The sequence below is a fragment of the Lepidochelys kempii genome, chromosome 10, assembly GCF_965140285.1.
Source record: "Lepidochelys kempii isolate rLepKem1 chromosome 10, rLepKem1.hap1, whole genome shotgun sequence".
Lineage (NCBI taxonomy): Eukaryota > Metazoa > Chordata > Testudines > Cheloniidae > Lepidochelys > Lepidochelys kempii.
This window is the reverse complement of record NC_136389.1, coordinates 30,456,704-30,476,686: the sequence shown is the minus strand read 5'-3', so window position 1 is coordinate 30,476,686 and position 19,983 is coordinate 30,456,704. Positions and strand designations below refer to the sequence as shown.

The 19,983-nt window shown below is 46.8% G+C and overlaps 1 protein-coding gene across 10 annotated transcripts in view; it reads right to left on the bottom strand.

Moving 5' to 3' along the window:
* Positions 1-19,983, bottom strand: part of ROGDI (rogdi atypical leucine zipper) — a 51,986-nt gene that overhangs the window by 25,026 nt on the left and 6,977 nt on the right. For 2 of the 10 annotated variants that reach the window (XM_073362586.2, XM_073362585.2), the window contains exons 2-10: positions 15,714-15,785; positions 14,920-15,002; positions 12,600-12,654; positions 11,490-11,570; positions 8,589-8,684; positions 6,573-6,671; positions 5,853-5,966; positions 4,866-4,915; positions 974-1,036 (exon numbers count right to left, since the gene is read on the bottom strand). In XM_073362586.2, the coding sequence (XP_073218687.1) occupies positions 974-1,036; positions 4,866-4,915; positions 5,853-5,966; positions 6,573-6,671; positions 8,589-8,684; positions 11,490-11,570; positions 12,600-12,654; positions 14,920-15,002; positions 15,714-15,785 (713 nt within the window). Of the gene's footprint in view, positions 1-61; positions 1,716-3,333; positions 3,461-4,865; positions 4,916-5,852; positions 5,967-6,572; positions 6,672-8,588; positions 8,685-11,489; positions 11,571-12,599; positions 12,655-14,919; positions 15,003-15,713; positions 15,786-19,983 lie in introns of those variants that run through there. The other 8 variants (XM_073362591.2, XM_073362590.2, XR_012161164.2 and 5 more) reach the window with 7 other exon arrangements.

The following is a 19,983-nucleotide window of genomic DNA, read 5'->3' as shown; positions in this document are numbered from 1 at the left end:
CTGACTCTGACTTAAGGCTGGACCACCTGGGAGGAACCCTCAGTGAGTGCATATGGAGAGGGAGTGCCGCTTTAACTTGGGGAAGGGGCCTACTGAAGCTGAGCACTGGGGAAAGGAGAAGCCATTCTCACCACCACAACCTCGCACCCAGCACCAACCCCTTAGCCCCAGTATAATCCACTCACAGCATCCAAAACTAGCTCTGCATTTTTGCCCTGGCCCCAACTCTTTATGATGGTCCAAGGCGGTTAGGTTACGGAGTGGCACTGGGTAGCTTTTGGGTCCTGGGGGGAAAGAGGTTGAGTGCCCCTGCCCTACAGCACTTGACTTACAACTATTTCCAGACTCTTGCCATGGTCTAGGGTTACCTTCCTCATCGTGATCTTCTAGCACCTGCCTGAGTCTATCCCCACCTCAATTTCTGCTCATTTCATACTGCACTGTACCCCATATATCCCGCTCTGCTCTGCCCAAGCCTCCCTTTAGCTGTTATTTTGCAGCCATCCTCCCTCCACCCTACCCTGCTGAGCAGTAAGCCAGGCTATTCTAGCTGAGTCACACTAAGCACCTCCAGGAGATATCCTGGCTTACAGAGGTAGTAAATCACTTGTGACCACTAATAATTCTCAGCATGTCCTAGCATTGAACAATGCCTGTAACAGCCACGCAGCACAGCGCTTGGTCTGAGGAACTTTATTTCACAAATATTGACTGGTTATGGGGGTGATTCATATACTGTAGCATCAATAGGTTAGGCAGCTAACAACCACCATCCTTCCACAGGAACAACATAGTCTTGTCTGCAGATCTGTGTTTAGTGTCACCCTGTGGTAGATCATAGAGACTGTACAACAGAAGGCCTGGCACAGATGGCGGACAGAGGCTCCGCTCATTCCTGTGCTAGGGAGAGAGAGGTTTATGTGCAAATGGCAAACAGAAGCTACATTCTAACAGACAGAAATGACTGGCTCACCTGGGGCTCAGAAACAAGGAGTAACACACAGTCACATTGGTGCCAGGGAGAAGGAAGTAACAGCTGCAAATAAGAACATCTCAAAATGAATGAGAAGAAACATCTGGATAGATGCTGGGGAGGGTTTGGGACAGGAAGGAATGAGTCTTGGGGCCATTCAAAAACCCTGATGGACCATCCTAGGTCACTGCATGAAACAGCATCCTCTTGATCCATGATGTGCTGCACATTAACAAGCACTCAGCCTGCCCCAGTTAGTGTTTGTCTGTCTCGGTCTCTCCCCAGCTCTGTTCGTGGTCCAGCAATCCCGATGGTATGTGCAAATTAGATTAGCTTTACTGGCTCATGGTCTTCCCCTCACCCCAACCCCTCGGACATGGTCCACATAACTCATTATGGGCTTGCAAGGTGCAAATAAGTAACATTCCACATGTGACTACGCAGACATGAGCAAGCTCACGGTCCACATCACAGCACTGCGAGGGGCCCTGCTCAGTGCTGCCATGTGTTGAACCCTGAGGTCTGAAGCACAAGCAGCTCCTACAGGTAATGTCTCTGGAAAGCACTGACCCTGGTGTATGGCAGGACACAGGCCAGTGCGACATGGCACTCCTCTCAGGTTGGTACACAGGGGTTTCCTCCTAAGAGGGGCAGGGCAGTAGTGGTCGGGGTCGTGTAGGGTCAAACTCTTGTGGAAGGATTAGTATGGCCTGTAGTTCCAGTAGCTGGAAAACACAGAGATCTGGAAAACAAGGGATAAAACAGGTAGGCCCCTGGGTTCCCTAGATCCTTGTTAAATAACAGTCTCACGTTAAAGCTGCTTCTTTCTGTTAAAGGGACAGCTTCCTCCCCAACCCCACCTCACAGGCCAGAACTGGAAGCAGCTCTGGGGATGAGAGAAGCTGGAAGGAGTCCATGATTGTCTTAGATCTGGGCCCTCACTTGGAGTCAGTAATTCTCCGATCTCTCTCTGGCCAGACCCCTTCCAAATCCCAGGAGCCCCCTCTATTTTCTTTCACATCCTTCCCTTTAACTCAGAACAATGGCTGCTCCCAGCTCAAGGGGGCTGGGCAGAGCTCCTTTCAGCCAGTGGGATTTCTGGAGAGTGACATTCCCTTCATACCTCCCCCAGAGCGTACACAGCCCAAGCCAGGAGCAACGGGCCACGCTTGAATCCTAGGGACCACAGGCGTATGCCTCAGCAGTGATCCAGAACCAGTGCTACCAACAGTCTACTGGTTCTTGACAGGTTTACACGGATCCTGCCAGAGTGTTCTAGCCCTGGTTATATAAGGAGTGGTTCCTGGTTCCAAGTTCAAGAGCCGTTACAATGGGCCAATTATTATTTGTTCCATTTGTCTATGGAGCCATAGTTGTGCATAGGTGTTTTACACAGAGAGTGTCACTGCCACAGGCTTCATATAATGTACAGCAGATACACACCAGACCACCGAGCTCTTACATGGCACTTCTCAACCAAGGAGCTCAACGCACCCTGCAAAGGAGGGAAAATATTATCCCCATCGCCTAAGGTCACGCACCAGATAAGTGGAAGAGCTAGGAACAGGTCTCAGATCCTCCCGAGTCCTTGTCTGACCACACTGCCTCTCCAGCAGCTCTGAACCTCTGGCCCCTCATCTCAGTTTCTCAATGTATGGCCACGGTCCTTAGCCCAGGAATACATATTTCTGAAACAGCATGACTAGTCCCTCATATGACCTTGTGAACGAGTTCCCCCTTCTGCTCCTGGAAACCCTGACTGTTAAGCCCTCTTGATGAGCTACACAGCACATACACTCCACACCGGGGTACCTTCGCCAAGTGTCTTTATTATTGTTTTTTCCCTTGTGCTCCAAGTACAACATAAACATATCAGCAGTTAAAGGGAGCCCCCATCCCCAGCCCAGCATTTCGTACTGTTTGCCTTCTCCCTGGCATTCAGCTGGTGAGCTAATTACCTCATCCGGTTCTCTACAGGTGCAAGTGACACTTCTAACCTTGCAAACCACCTCCAAAGTGACCAGGCTGCTGGATTCTAAGGGGCTCTCTCTGCAGCTGCTAACAACACCCTGTTACTAAATCTCACCCAGTTATTTGGAATTTTAACTAGCCTCCTGCTGCGTAGCACCTACCATTCGTCAGCTCCATAGCAACAATTTTTCATTATTTCCCTGAACATCCTGTGCCATCAATACACAGAACAAATTATCTCGTACTGCATACTGATCTCTGTGCCAAGCACTCATGGTCAAAACCATTCCAGCTCACGAGAGCACCTAGGTAACTAATTTGAACAGGTTTGAAACCCTTTAAAAGCAAAGGGAGCCCGCTACTAACAGAACTCCTGCCCACGTCCCTACCTTGTCCTTCAGCTGCTGGCAGAGCTGCAGAGAGACCGTGAAGAAGACAAGGGCGTCATTTAGCCAAGGTACCACACACTCCACTTTATGGACGTGGCTGACTTCATATCTTTGGCTGCCACACTCACTGCAAAGAGAACACACCACAGCTGCTCACAGACAGGGCTCCATGGACTCTGATAAATCCAGGGGCCACACTAGCTAAGTCAGGGTTGGACTGTAAATTATAGGTGCATGTAGTGCTCATGAGAGTGAGGCTTAGTGTGCTAGTTAGCAGACAAATGCTACACAGCTTCCCCTCCACTGTTCTGCCAAAGCACCTTCCCCCAACAGTCCAGTCCTAGATTAAGCAATAGAGATGACAGACTGGGAAACCTATCCACTGTAGGCAGCCACGTCCAGTAGACATTTAACTCCGTTTTACCTGTAGTCAAATTAAGTGGAACCCAGGTTTGTAAATGGAGAGGCTGATGCATCTAGCTCACTGCACCACCACTTAGTTTCAGTTACACCACTGCCCCCACCAGGTGCAGAGAATCAGTATGAATCACTTAGAACTCTTCCCCTCCCTCTCCCCCCTTATGAAAGAAACCACAAGGATTTCTGTCAGAAGCACATGGCTACACGAGACACCTGCCAGACATGCTGAATATGAAACTGCTTCGGCCCCGCTTAAATAAGGTGCAGAGTCAAGCCTTGGCTAACCAGGGAACATGCAGGGGCAGCAGCACAGGGAATGAAACACTGACTGTAGTGGTGGGAGGTTAATGTTCTCTTTTGTGCAGGGCCTGAGCTCCCTGCCAGCCCCTTCCTCTCTCAGTGAGGACTGTATTTTGAACAGCCATGTTTGTCTGGGCCAGGGAAGGAGTCATTGAAGGGATCTTGCTATTGCACCAGTACTCAGCAGGTACAGCCCCAGCTCTGGCTCACTGGAGCTGCCCTACCTAAGGGCTTGTCTACACTTACAGCGCTGCCTTAGGTCATGTCTGCACTTACACGCTTACAGCAGCCCAGCTGTGCCGCTAGAAGAGTGCTCGTGTAGCCAAGTTAGGCCGAAGGGTGAGAGCTCTCCTGTCGACATAATAAAACCAACTCAACGAGCGGCAGTAGCTATGTCGGCAAGAGAGCATCTTTTGCCGACATAGCCCTATGCACACGAGCACTTATGCTGGTAAAATTTATGTCGCTCAGGGGGATGTTTTTTCATCCCCCTTAGCAACAAACATTTTGCTGACGTAAGTGCTAGTGTAGACATGGCCTTAGTGAAAATATTACCTATACCAACAGGAGAGCTTCTCCCATTGGCGAAGCTACTCCACCTCCCCGAGAGGCTGGCTACCCCCTGAGTGACCTTGTTATACCAACGTAAGACGGTAGTGTAGACCTGGCCTAACAGATGCCCTCCTTGGCCAAAAGTTCAAAGCTATTCATAAACAGGGCTAATGCCAATGACTATGTTCTTGTCATGAGTCAGTGTCGGACATCACCCTCTCCTACACACGCTATACAACCCTTCAGAAGACAGTACTTACAACATGGCTCCAGGGTTATGCAGAATGGACCCTCCAGTAGGTCTGAAGTTCTACACAACGGATGCAAGAGAGAAATTAAGTCACTTAAAATCTGACATAAGGAAAAAAAATACAATCAAAGATTTGTCAGGATGTTCTGACAAAGTGTAGCTGAGACTCATGTTTACTGCTGTATACAGGGAGACAGTGGTTTGATATCAAGAAACATGGGCAGGTGCATGCAAAGAAGTTAAGAGTAAACAAAAGGCAGAGCCAAAAGAGCCTCTAGCATCTGGTCTCTCCCTGCCCCTTACGAGGACATGAATTCTCTAAGTTTGTTGGGTCCAGTCTGGCCCAGTTTCAGTTTACCTAAATCAGCTCACACAGAAGATCCAGAGTAATAGTCCCAGAAAAGAATCCATTGCTATGCAGGGTTTGCATCCAAAAACACAGCACCAGGGAGAACCTCAGAGTGAAACTCACTAGAAACTACTTATAAACCAAATGAAACTGACTAGCCTGATTTCCACTGTCCAAGCTGAGAAATCCAAGTGACCAAGCAACTAAAATGAAATTAACTCTTTACAATTCCTTTGGTTTAAATAATCTAAGATGTATTTGTAACACAGATAAGGGATTTTTATTAGAAAAATATTCATTAACTTGACTGTGTCCCTTTAACACTATAAAGGAATTGACCCAAATATATTTTTTAAAATAAAATATCATGCGGGTAAATTTATTGATGACTCCCTCTGGGGCTCACTCAAATAGCTCCATCTTTGCTAAATCATTATTCCCAAACCTAGGTTTGCATTTCCAGGAAGACCAGGTGTTCTGGTTGCATCCTGACCTAATTCCAGGTACCTAACACTAAACACACTCATCCCATGCTCTGGAAATCTCACCACATCACATCATGAGGTGTCAGCATCATCCAAGGAACTGAGAACTCGTCTTTTTAGCCCATATCTCCCCTGACTGGGAAAGGTGAATAAAGGAGACTACCTTGGTGGAATTGGGCTGCAGTGCATGGAGCTGGTAGACAGTCAAACACAGCTTATTTAGGTTGATGTAGAAATTCACAAGGATGTCCGAGGGCAGAGCGGGGGTGAACATTTTCTGTGAGAAAATGGAAATGATTTCTGCATCAGTGACAGGACCCTCTGTTTCTATAGCTAGGGGAATACTACCGTAGAGTCTCTCTCTTTTTTTTTTTTTTAAATGGAAGAGAGAGACAGAGAGACGTTAAGAGCTTTAGGTAAAGGAGAAAAGCTATGTTTTACAGGGAGACTGGAATAGGGACGTGACCATACATGATGGCTATTTCTCTTGTTGCACCTGACCCCTAGACAGCTCTTGCACCAACACTGTGTAAGGGAACAGAAGAGACAAGGGTTAGACTCCATAGTTAGTCCCTCTTTAGAGTTTTGCTCTGGAGAAGCCCAGTTGACAAAGCCAAAACTCTTTCTCCTGGCTGAGGGCTCTTTAAGCCCAGGTCTGAGCAGAGAAAGGTAGACCAACCACCAATACTGAGCACAGGGTCTACATCTGCTTCCAGACAATGGAAGTTATACAAGACTAAAAAGGAGATTCTCTTATACTGTGTCCGACAAGGATAGATTAGAAACAGCAAACCATGTCCCCATCATGGAGGGGCATGATAGCCCTCACTAGTGGGTAGAGAGAGGGAGCGGGCAGTATAGACCAAGACTGATATAAGGTTACCGTAAGGCCACTGGAGGCAATTTCTGGTAGGGTCAAGGAGGCTGGAGTAGTGAGCCGGTTCCGAGCTCGTGTCAGCTGTAACATCACCGCATCCATCAGCTAGGAAAGAAAACACATATTCCTGTCTGAAGGCCATGATGCAGCTTTGGAGGGCGAGCTGAAGAGCCTGCGTAACACGCATGAGTTGTTACAGGGGAAACTGCATCAAGACATGGCGTCAACTCTACACACATGCTCCCACCCGAGGCTCAAACAGAAGCAAGCAGCTCTCGCTCAGACCCCTAGAGAGCAAAGCCCTCTTCAGGTTACTCATGGGCAGGCATGTTCTGTCAACTGCATATCCCTGCTGATGTTCCCAACAAAACCACAACAGCCTAATTGGCATCACTCTAATGCTCTGTCAATGACTTACTGTCACTGGGAGAAGGTTCCAGATCAGAAAGTGCTGATGTTTCATATAAGAGCTTCTGCTTTTCTACGGGATCTGCCACTGGAAGAGCTTGGAGCTCCTGGATATTCTGTTACTCTGAATTCTAACCAAGTAGCTTGCTTTAAAGAAAGTCACTCATGCTACAGACCTCTCCTGGCATCTTTACAATGAGACCAAGCATGATTTGCTCTGCAAATTCTTCTAAACAGCAGAAGGTATTTGCATCCGAGTCACCTCCCTCCCAGGTTGTCTCCCTCCCCACCCCCCGACCTACATGATCCCACTGTGAAATCTTCACTCTAAATTTACACCCTACTTGGCAACAGGGTTAGAAACAAAATGAACCTGCACAAGCTGGGCAGGGAGAGAGACTGTATTGCTATAAGAAAAGAGGAGCAGGAATTCAGACTTAAACTGGGAAAGAAAATTGCTGTTTATAAGTGTAATTTGGCTGGCGAAAATGTACCACTGTCATGCAGCCTTACATAAAAAGCACAAGAATGTTTTCAGAAGTGTCAGCCCACATTCCTTCACCCCACTTTACCCCTCTTCAGGGTAAGTCACCTCCAACTCCAGCTAAAAAAAAAAAAAAGCCCATTGTGCCTTATGTAAGAAACAGCAGAGAAAACAATTTAAAGATTTTAAGTGCTGACAGTCATAGAGGGATCTAAAGACACTGAAAGCTCTTCTAGAAGCTTTACATACAAAAGAAGATAAAAATGTTGCCTAATTGCTCTGATGGGCTCCAATCTTGCATGTGCAGAACTTTAGTCATGTGAGTCATCACATGAATGTCAATGAAACTACTCACGTGAATGAAGTTATGCACACTCTTGAGTATTTGTGGACTGGGGCCGTAAATGAGCAAGCTCTTTCCTATAAGTCTGTGACAGTAGTGGCTTTTTCACCTGGCAGGAATACTGCATCTTGAAGGAGAATTTCCTCAGATATAGTCCCTATTTTGGGAAGAATGCCCAACCCAGAATTCTGGGGGAGCTGTGTTCATCTGCTACAGAGCTCATGTTTCAGAGCAGCAGCCGTGTTAGTCTGTATTCGCAAAAAGAAAAGGAGTACTTGTGGCACCTTAGAGACTAACTAATTTATTTGAGCATAAGCTTTCGGAGTGAGCTGTAGCTCACGAAAGCTTATGCTCAAATAAATTAGTTAGTCTCTAAGGTGCTACAAGTCCTCCTTTTCTTTTTACAGAGCTCATGACTACTAGAACGTTAAGGCACTCTGAACTATGACTCATCTTCTTCCCAGGGGGAAGAAAAAGGGGGGTGGTCTTATTTGCTGATCTTTTCCTGTTTGATTGCCTTTGCCCAAGTAAAAACGGAACAGGCTTTTCTTTCTCACACTTGATGTGGTGAGAAGTTACAGTCAACTTGTCCAGTGGCTCGGACGGTAGCCAGGGACCTGGGTTTGAGTCCCTGCACTACCAAAGACTCCTTGTGTGACCAGTCTCTGCAGAGATTTCAACTCAGTACAAAAAAACCCGACACCGAGCAGCTGCATTAAAAAGAGGGGAGAAATGTGGAATTGGAGTCTATCCTCTTACCCCACCTCCCAGAGAGCGTTCTGCTCACCTTGAGGACCTCAGAGCCTGTTTTGAACTGGTAGTTTACATCTCGGTTTGTGAGCAGGTAAATTGCTTGGTTAACGTGGTTTCTAGCATCCTGGATCTGCAAACGTACAAAATACAGCCCTGTCAAATCAGCTCCCCCTGAACTAATGCTAAAAAGTAGACTATCCCACTGTTGTCTCCCAGGATCCATCCCTTACCACTGCACAGACAGGAAAGAAAATGTTGATCATCCCATAACACTAAAGGCATTTTCTTCTGGGCACTCGGCACTCACCACTAAAGCAAGCTGTTACCTCTGCCATTAAGATCATAAAATGATTGATCTACCAGACCAGGCATTTTAAGAAACAACAATCTGAAGTCTGGGGCCTGCTATTTTATGTCCTGGACCATCAAACTAGCACTGATGGTTTGAAGGAGCAGTGATGTCAGGTAGTAAGATCTCGTGAGCAATCAGGGCCAGAAACAAAAGTGATACATTGCTATCCAGCTAGGCATTCCCACTGTCCAGGATATAGGGCATTCAGAGCACATTCTGGTTACTGTCTTTGTCCAGTCTCCCCATCTTCAGCTGTGATCTGATTACAGTGGCTGCTCTTAAGAATCATTGCCATAGAGCTAAAATCAATACAACATCTGAATACTTTAAAAGAACACGAAGCACTGATTTCTAACTTTAAGGTTCATTGGAACAGTGGATTACCAACACTCTAGAGTAGCTGCTGCAGCATTTGGGTGCAGGGGAACATATCACTGGGGCTGGCCTCTTGAGCAACCTTTCATAGAATAGACCTGAGGCACATCTAGCATGAACCCCTGTGAACCAAGAGAGACTGCAGCATATGGTCCGTTAACAGAGCAATCCTGCCAGAGCTGCCCATAATAGGAGTGAGGAAAAACTCCAAAGGCAAAGAAAGGGTTCACTGGCAAAGGGAGAAGAGCAGAGGAGCATCTCCAAGTGGGGGTGAGACTCAGACACTCAGCACCAGAGGCTGGTGTGGGAGCTGGAACAGAGGAAGGCATTAATGAACGCGGAGGATGAACACAGAAAAGGTAGGCACAACTTAGGGTAAGAGGCAGTCGGTGTGTACAAAAAAGCACTTGAACGAGTTTAGAGCAGGATGCTGTGAAGGGCATGTTTCGCTAGGGTTTTCAAACAAGTTCTAGGTGCCAGTTGCAAATGTAACAGTGAAACAGATAGACACAGCTTTGGACACTTTGTTCATGGGAAGCTTGTAGTCTGAAGCTTCCTTTCTCCCCCATATCTCGGCACAAGTCTCCCGAGTGCTGAACTGAACCTTACCTAGTGCAGGCCCTGGATAGATATATGAGAAAAGCTCCTGTATGACTTGCACTTGCTTCCCCAGAGCACGCAGCTCAGAAGTCTCAGTAGGAGTCTTGTGACTCAGAGGAGGGTGTCTTTAGATGGAGGAAACCTGTCCAGTGCAAAACCACCATTATGCTGCAAGCAGCTGGCGGCTCAGATACCGCTGGCACTCGTGACATGGCATCACAGGACACTACCCTGCAGATCCCCCACCTCCAGGAACATTCCAGAACAACAGACTTGGGAGCAGCTTATGCCACTAGGCGCTGCAGTGACACGCACCATCCCCCTTGTCAATACAAGGACTCCGCTCATCCCTGCCTCCTCTCTCAGACCTGTTTTCCTTCTCTATTCCACTTCCCCGAAGGCTTCCCAGCCCTTTCCCTGTTCAAGTAACAACTACCTTCCCCTCCACAACCAGCTCCCGCTTCTGGTTCCTTTCCACGCAGACTCACAGCACTTCCTCTGATTGGCAAGACCCACTCCCTCATGGAAGAGGCTCATGATATTTCACTATGGGAGGCTTATTCTGAGAGAAACAGGACAAGGGTCTCCTCATAATCTCATGAAATACTATTATTCTGCCTCCTTTAGGCTCTCGCATTCCTCATCTAAATAACATTAAGAGACCAAGTCCTTCCAAAGTAAATGAAGGCAGGAGCTGTGCTTAAGAGACGGTGGAAGAATATCAATAGAGCAGCAATACAAAAAAGAGTCACTATATGTCGGAAACACTGCTGAGCGCATCACAAAAGCTCACTTGTCTGCAAAGCACAAACTCCTCAACATAGCCATAAGTTTCAGTGACTCAAAGCCCAAATCAACAGAGGGTTTGATTCACCTACCACAGAGTCTAAACACGGCAATTGGCTAACATGTTTAAAATGCCAGTAAATTAGAGCTCTCAATCTGTTGTAGACCGATGTGTCCAACAAACTACCAAAATCCAAATATGCTTATAAAAAAAAAAAATCCAAGATAATGTATAAGGATCTACATAGCATAGAACCCCAGAGTCAGTTTTTAAACTTCAATGGTGGAAAACTTTACTTCTATGAGACTGAACACTAGATTTCCAGAAGCCAGATCTCCGACTGAAGAATTCAGATATAGCTAGAGTCTGAGGCACTGGCATATGCTGTTAGTGAGGAGAAGGGAGAAGACATGATTTCATACAGGGAATGAGAGCAGACTTGTGAGCCAGCTCAGGGCCAGATGAACTGTTCTCTGTTCAGCCAGCCAAGATTCAACAGGCATTGAGAGAGAGAGCTACAGCCCAGGTGCTCTGAGCACTCCTTTCACAGGCTCAGCACTCCAACCCAGAGAGCTTTGAGCTCACTGATGTCTCAGGAACTAGAAGCACCCACCCTTTTTCTTCTAACGCCCTAATCCCAACTAGTTCACACCTCTGCCCCCTCCTCTATCACACTCCAACTGATAAGGAAAGGAAGGTGGGTACTGGGGTCTGGAGAACCCCAATGAAGACCACCAGTCCTTTTCTCTTTGAAAGAGGGCCTTTGCAGGCTGCTCAGACTCGGACCAGCTCAACACAGGGAAGACTCCTGATAACCATACCTGCTGCAATTTCCACTGCTTGTCTTCGCGGAATGTGAAGTGCAGGAGCTGGTTATTTCTGGGCATTTTCAAATTAATATCCTTTAAGAGAGAGAGAGAGAGAGAGAGAGAGAGAGAGAAATAAGAGGAACTCCCCCACAAAACGCAGAGCAGGGCACCCCCTGAACAAAAGGTGCTGTGCATACCCCTTCAAACCCATCCATCCCATCTCCGACAGATCCATCCACACTGACTGCTGAGTGGGGGCATTTTGAGCAGTACTGGTTCAGCCAGTTTTTCACCTTAATCTTTTTTCTACAGGAGGGAGACGCAAGGCATAAATGACAACGCCGTTACTGAACTGGGCCCAGAGAGGAGACTGCCAGTTCATTTGAGGAGGTGGTGAGGGAACTCTGATGGTACAGATAAGGGGCAACGTAGGTGAGACGCCCGTCAGCTAAGATGGGTCTATCGCAGTACACGTGACAGTTAAGCCCTCTACCTACCTACCTATCAGGTTACAATATTGCAAACACGAATGATATTTCACTCGGTCATCATAAATAATGAACTGTCCCAGGTGAGTAAGTGACAGTTTTGGAAGGCTGAGTTAAAACAGATCTAAGACTATACACCATGCATATTAAGACTGGACTGCAGCTAACCAAGGTGCCACTCCCTAACTGGGAGAGAAAACACACCCCAGCAGGATAGCACACACATGTACGGACAGAATCTTCCTCCTCCTCATCCCTGCACTCAGATTTTTTTAGATACAGATTTCAATCCTTGGCATCATGTCCCAGCAGCATGTCAGCTATGCAAGAAGTGCCTTGTACAGCCACAGACTTGGCTGCATCTTCATTCAGTTGCATGGCAGTGTTCGGCTGGCACCAGAGCCTATTGTAAAACCAACCAAAGCAATGGCGAGATGCAATCACTGTGGTACCGAGGTGCCATCACTAGACAGCAACCAGCCAATCACCACCACAGAGGGCAGCTCCATTCCCAATGGGCTTGACACACCTCCCCGCTTGTTGACATCTGAAGGGACAAGGTCTAGCATGGAAAGAAAGGCAAGGAGTACGCTTCAGTGCTAGCACAAAGTGATTGGTGTGGATTGGTACTCACAGCTTGGCATAGAGCATCTCCCTGCAGCATCAGTACTCCTTTCACCTGGTCTGCGCTGGAATGACAAAACAGTTCCAACCAGTGAGAGTCACAGGAGACAGCCTACCAAGACCGGTACAGAAGCAGCCAGCCTCTCACCCCCAGCAAGAACAGGGGACCAGCCTCCACCCTTACCAACCAAAATGCAACACAGCAGAGGGCAGAAAGGACCTTCCCCACTCCCAGGTGGGTACACAGGAGCTCCCCAGTGCTGGTCCTAGTATGTCCTGTGGACAGCTCAGCTAGGGAGATGCATTCTCACCACCTACTCTTAGGTCAAGCCTCCTGCCAGCAACTGTAATATTGCTTGAGAGATGCTCCCTTGTGTAACTGACTTGTTAGAGCACTAAGGTCCCATCCTAAACTATTTTCCTCCCTGTATTAACAATCCACACACTGTTCACCATTTAAACATTAGAGTTCTGGCACTAACAGCATGGATGCAAATCACAAACTAGGTTATAATCTGACATTGTGTACGCTTTCTGCTTATGCCATAGAGGAAGTTGAAGAGTGGTGCTGGGCAACTGGTCACCTTCAGCAAAGGTCCCACCTTTTCAACAATCCTGTTACATGTTTATATGAAACAATGACTGGAAACTAAAGTATCTGGGCTTTGAGGACTCCAATTTATGAGCCCATCTCATTTAACACAGACACCATGATCTCACTGACCTCCCACCATCTGACAAAGACAAACCTGTTGCAGTTCAACTCAAAGTAGATTGAAGTGATAGAAGAGAGAAACATCAGGAGGAATGGACAGAGACAATCTCTGCACACACAGATTTTCCCCCTTGGATACCAGAATCCCTTGCTCCACAGCTGCTCAGAACTTTTGTGGAAGCATGTTTCACTGTCTACTGTGTAACTCTACAGAAGTAGAGCTGAACTGGAGGCTCAGAAACAGTGACTATTTCAGATGCAGTTTAGTAGTAACCGCATTTATATAGCGCCTTTCATCCAGATCTCACACTGCTTTGTGAGGTGGGTAAACGTTATTCCTATTTTACATTTTGGGAGACTAACACACAGAGGTTAAGGAACTTGCCCAAGGCCACACACAGAGTCAGCAGCAGAGCCAAGAACAGACTTCAGATTCCTTGAGCCCAGGTCTCCAGCTGTAAGCACTAGACAGAGACTCCTCATTATTCACACATTGAGCAGGGTCAGAACTGATCTAACTATTCAGCAGTGATGTAATGAATCAGAATATGACCAGGAAAACCACCTGGTGATTCCACTAAAGAATCAAACAAAAAGGAAATTCGTAAAGTCTAAAATGTGATCCATTTAAAAAGTACTTTCATCTGATGGGAAGCATCTAATTTTACTTAAGCCTACCACAGGAGTGATTTTTTTGAGAGCACTATTCTTATGGGATCAAAGAAATGAACTTCCCATCCTGTATGTACATTACCAAAGATGCTAATGCATATGGAGTAAACAAGGACAGGTATGTGTATTTTAACAGGCAAATACAATTAATGTTTGATAAAATGGCAAGAAAGCAGAACAGATGGGAAAGTCGAGTGTTCTTTCTTTAGAAGGTTATTAAACAATGAATAAATGAGCATTGGCTAACTGCCTTTTACAACACAAACAGCAAAATATCAGGCTTTCCTCAGAGCGACAGTCTCTTTTTTAAAGGGCTGGAAATTTACAGCAGTAAAGGTTCAAATAATGAAATTATGGCTGAACATTTCAACATCTATTTAGAAGCAGATATTCAGCTATCGACCCAACCACTCAACTGTGGGAGTAACACAGTACAACAGTTAAATTGGGATTTACAGAGCAGAGAGTGGGTAGCTCCCAGCTACAGCTGTCCGATAGGGGCTCTTATCTTAGCCTTGAACTGCTGCTTTTCTAAATACCACTGCATTCAGATCTCCACGTTTGTTATCTAACAAAGCAGATGAAATGGGGGAGGGAGGAAGATGTGACATGCAAACGATTAACGTAAGCTAGGAGAGCAGCAAGCGAGAAGAGACAAATAATGCCAAACTGTCACAGACGTTGTAGGAAACGAGTTAAAATTGTGCACCAAAGTAAATCAGCTTCTGCGCTCTGCAAGCCAGGCACCTGGGTCACGACAAGGTGGATGTGCTCAACTATGGAAGTGCTCTAGTGTCTCCAGATGTTACATGGGCGACAGCAGCAACAGGAGAATCTGTGTCAAATGGGAGCGAATTGCCTCAGCCCTCCACATCCTTCCCCCTCCTTTCCTACGCAAGGAGGATCCCAAGACCAAACGTGCACAGGGAGAACACACACTTACCTTGAAGTGCCCAGCATGAAGTTCTCCTGTTTGACTGGTCCTTCTGTGCTACCAACAGGCAAAGCAAACCTGTGAGACGCCTCCTGCACAAGAGCAAAGGGAACTGACACTGTGACAGAGTGACGTAATTCTGCAATATCCTGGACAAACCTTATGGGATTAAGATTAACTTTATTGAATTAGGTTTAAACCTTTGAGGTCCCTTGTATTAAAAATGCAATTGTGTAGGTGTTATTGTGGCATTGTATGCAACTCCTCTAGGAGGAGAGGGATGCTGATGGAAAGCCACTTCTAGAGAGGTGCAAATATGCTCGTTCAAACTGGATTCTCCAGGACCACCAGACCAAGAAATGATTTTTGGATAAACAGCCTTGTTTTAAACCAGCTCAGTGCCTTCTTCCTGATCAAATAAACAGACAAGTCCCTTGGTCCAAGAAGGGACCCAATCCTTAGGGAAGGGTTGGAAGGACTGGGTCCCATAAGACTGTGGTCTTGTTCTGAGCTGAAGCTGTGATGAACTTGAAACCACAAGGAAACCCCTTGAGTGGGGTTTTAAAGGACTGCTCCTGCCAGAGCTCATGTTAGGGTTGGGGGGTCCTCTAGTTAGCTTATTAGTATGCGTGTAGGGGTGGCGGTGTTTTTTGTTTTTAATATATTTTCTCTGGGGATAAAGAGAGGTCTCTGCTCTCCAGGGCTGTCACCCCAGCATTGTGTTCACACAGAACAAAACAGCAACCAGAAAAAAGCAACTGAAAAGGCAAATTCCCCATGCATGGCTGGAACTGGCTCGTTACCTTCAGAATATCCTGCAGCTGTCTCAGGACACCATGAACCTCCTCTTGCAAAAGCCATTTAAACTCTTCTTCCTATAGCCATAGAAAGACAAAACAGGAATCATCTACGAGAGAGTCTCTTGGGGCTTTCACAGGATCCTTGATCTTAATTTCTTTCCAAGGCACAGAAGCACATACACCATGGAGAACAAGTTTACTGGTATGTGCAGGTGGAAATATAACAAGAGGAAAGGTAGGCAGTTTTTGACTGAATTGATCAAAGGAGTTATTTTCTCTACCTCTCCATGCTGCCTATATCCCCTTTCAAAATATCTTGCCTTGACTCCACTGAGCAAATGTTTATTTATTTAGAACATTATATGAATAATAGTGGTGGTAGGTGGCCCTGTGCTGCTGGAGGTATCCATTTCAGATGAAGCATAAAGCCCAGATCCTGCCTCCTTGAAAACTCTGGGGCTGTTCTAGCCTGGTTCTTATACTGGTCTCATCCACATAGTTTACCAAACAGCAGCTTAATTAGGAAAGAACCCAAAATAAATTCAGCTGAGGGGACGGGACTGTTTGCACAAATTCAGTAATAAACAAGTTCAGATCTGATGGGACAACTTCTCAGCTGACCTCAACTAGCTGTCTGCTATGGAGAAAGCCTGTGAAAACCAGATCCTGAAGCTGCAAACCTGAAGTATTAGTATAAGAACACCCTTGGTCAAAAGAACACCAAAGGCAGTAGGTGTGCGTGTGTTGTGGGGAGGATTACTTTCAACACAGCGAAGTAGGGAAGGACAACCCCATTTTTCAGATGGGAACAGTGTCACAGGGTAAATAAGTGTCTTGCCCAAGGTGTCACAGGCAAAGTGTGGCTGGGAGTCAGGAACTGAATCAGGTCTCTCAAATCCCAGTCTAGTCCAGTGGCCTAACCACTATACCATTCCTACCAATGTGTACTAGGAGAAGTGTTAGCAAATATGTGGATTTTCGCCCAGCTCTTTTCACATGAGATGGAAATGTCCTGCTGGCAAACCCCTTTTGAATGAGGGCTAGGACAAAGATGTTGGTTATAACACTCGTTAACCTGCCAGATGTGCCTATTGGGTGCACATCTGGATAAGATTCCATTTCATAAAATACCAGTTAACCACTAAGTGCCGACGAAAGCTTGAGATATGTTATAGCAGGAATCTGGCGGGAACCAATGAGAGGTTTGATCCTTTGGTGGAATCAGGTTTGGGAGTTTGCTAGAATGAGGGCGCTCACAGCAAGTCAAACATGATATGGATCCAATCCAGAGAATCAGACAATTCCTCTCTGAGTACATCTCCTTAGAAAGAGTCTTCATAAAACCACTGAACACATTAAATGTTTAAAAGAAAAACCTTTCAGCTCTTAAGAACAGTCAATTCTGTGGTGGTAAAAGGTTCCATTTGTGGGGAGAGTAGGCAAAGAGATTCACTGCAACATGAAGGACTTTCCCCAAAGACTAGAGGATGGCAGCTTTGCCCTCCTTTCATTTGGTGCCCGCACACTCCCTCTCCCCAATACCATCAGCTATAAAAAAAAAAAAGCTGTTACTAAACTTTCGTAACTGTTGTTCTTTGAAATTGTGTTGCATGTTTCCATTCCACTCTAGGTGTGTGTGAGCCCTGCGCACAGTCACTGAATTTTTTCCCCCTCATTGGATGCATTGGGGCAGCTTAAGCACCCTCTGCTGCTGTGTGCCATTAGCACCAGCATAAAGCGCCCAGCAGACCCCGCGCCCCCTCCTCAGTTCCTTCTTTCTGGAAAACTCCAATGTAGAGGGGTAGAAAGTCGGGTCAAGCAATGGATGTTCAAAACATCTTGAAGAACAACAGTTACGAAAGGTTACTAACTGTTTTTTCTTTGAGTGACTGCACATGTGATTCCAACCAAGGTGACTCCCAAGCAGTTAAGTAGGAGGAGGGATTTGGGTTCATGTACACAGGCTGCAGTACAGCTTGACCAAGTTTGGCATCATCTCCTGAATGCGAAGTCATGGTGTAATTGGAGGAGAACGTGTGCTCCACTGACCAGGTTGCTGCTTTACAATCTGTACTAAAAATGCTGTTGAGGATGCTTGCGATCTTGTGGAATGAGCAGTCAGGTTAGTTGGTGGCAAAACACCTGCCTGAGCTTAACATTTGCGAATACATGACGACATCCAGGGCAAAGCTGTCTGAAGAAACTGGGAGACCTTTCATCCTGTCCGCTACAGCCACAAACAGTTAGTTGGGTGGACCACCAGAATGGTTTAGTTCTTTCTATGTAGGCTGTGGGTGCTCTTCTTCCCTTTCTGCATCAGCAGGATCCCGCTGAACTGGCTCTTTGAGTTTGATACTGGGCTTGGTACCGGAGTCCAGACTGGGTGCCACCCAATAGGACAATGCTACCCATCTTTCAGAGGCCACTGAATAGCAGCACCTGGAATATGCCTGGGAAACTGGGGGAAAACCCCCATAGGTTCCAAAAGGGCCACTGGACTGGTGTAGGTCCCGAGTGATCTCCTGGCCAACCACTCAATGGTACTCCTGTGCCCAGATCCATGGAAGGGTGGAAATGTCTAGAGGATTAACAAGAACGGCTTCAAGGAGGGGAAGAGTAAGACCTGATCTCCGATTCTGAAGAGGATGAGACTCTCTGGGTACCACAGAGGTGCAATTCCCAACCATTCCAGAGATCAGTGACAGGGTGGAGAGGTCTGCACTGAGGCAAGCACTGCAGGTTTCCCTTCTGACGATACTGTGCCCTTCACATTGAAATGACCCAGCTGGTTCACTCCTGTTCACCAATACCAATAATAGCAGTACACCAGTACCAGTAACAGCGCACAGTCAATCTGTGGAACTCCTTGCCTGAGGGGGTTGTGAAGGCAAGGACTATAACAGGGTTTAAAAGAGAACTAGATAAATTCATGGAGGTTAAGTCCATTCATGTCTATTAGCCAGGATGGGTAAGGAATGGTATCCCTAGCCTCTGTCTGCAAGAGGGTAGAGATGGATGGCAGGAGAGAGATCACTTGATCATTACCTGTTAGGATCACTCCCTCTGGAGCACCTGGGATTGGCCACTGTCGACAGACAGGATACTGGGCTGGATGGACCTTTGGTCTGATCCAGCATGGCCATTCTTATGTTCTTGTACTGTCGATGATACCGGTACCGACATTGAGAGAAGGTCCCTGACAGCTACAAATGCTTCCGGTGTGGTCGGGACCAAAATACTGTCGGTACTACACAGTGCCACCAATACAGAAGCTCTTCTGGTAACAGACTCAACGGTGCCTACGTAGGTGCCAGAATCAACGGTGCCAGCTTCTATGGATCTGAGGTAGAGGAGTGCTTTGGTTTAGATCGCACTCTACCCTGATTCCCATGCCTGGCAGCCTTCGGTGCCAGGAATGCCCCCCCTTTCGGCACGCTGTTTCTTTTGTCTTTTTCTGGGCCCTGGAGATGGAGATTGGTGCCGGGACTCTGGTAAGGTAGGAGGAGCACTCCTTACTGATGCTGATGCACTCGGCCTGGCTCAGATGAAGGTCTCAGTGCCACTTCCATGAGCAGGATCTTCTGCCTGGCCTCACAATCCTTCTCCGAGCGAGTCCTTGCAGATCTAGCAATGGTCCCCAGTATGAGCATCTCTCAGGCACTTCAAGTAGCTTGACTGCCTGTCGCTCAAGGGCATAACCTTGTTGCAGGAGACGCAGGGCTTGAAGCCTGGTGACCGAGGCCTCCCTCGGTACTGTGGATTGGAAGAAAACTCCAATAAACACGATTTACTAAAACTAACTATGTACAATAAAAAGAGAAAGTCCACTGAGAGAACTTGTGAATGGAAGGAGAGCAGTTCCAGCAACCACCACAGGCGGTAGGAAGGAACTGAGGGGTCACAGGGTCCGCTGGGTGCTTTATACTTGCACAGTGTGCTGCAGCAAAGGGTGCTTGAGCCACCATGACGGGTACCACTGAGGGAAAAATTTCTGGTGACTGTGCGCAGGGTGCGTAGAGTGGGATGCACATGTGCAGTCATTTAAAGACTGTTTAAACCACTTTTAAGCTTCCAAACTTCTTCCATTTTCAGGGCACACACAAACTGGCTTGGTTCTCATCGTTTGTTGATCAGTCCAGATTAGACAGTTTATTGACCTTCATGCTACCCATGCTACGTTTTTGCAGATGTTTGAGAACAGCGGAGAGACTTGGAATGCTTGGGATTCTTCGAGAGGGTGAGGCATATTTATATTCACACAAGGGTTGGTTGG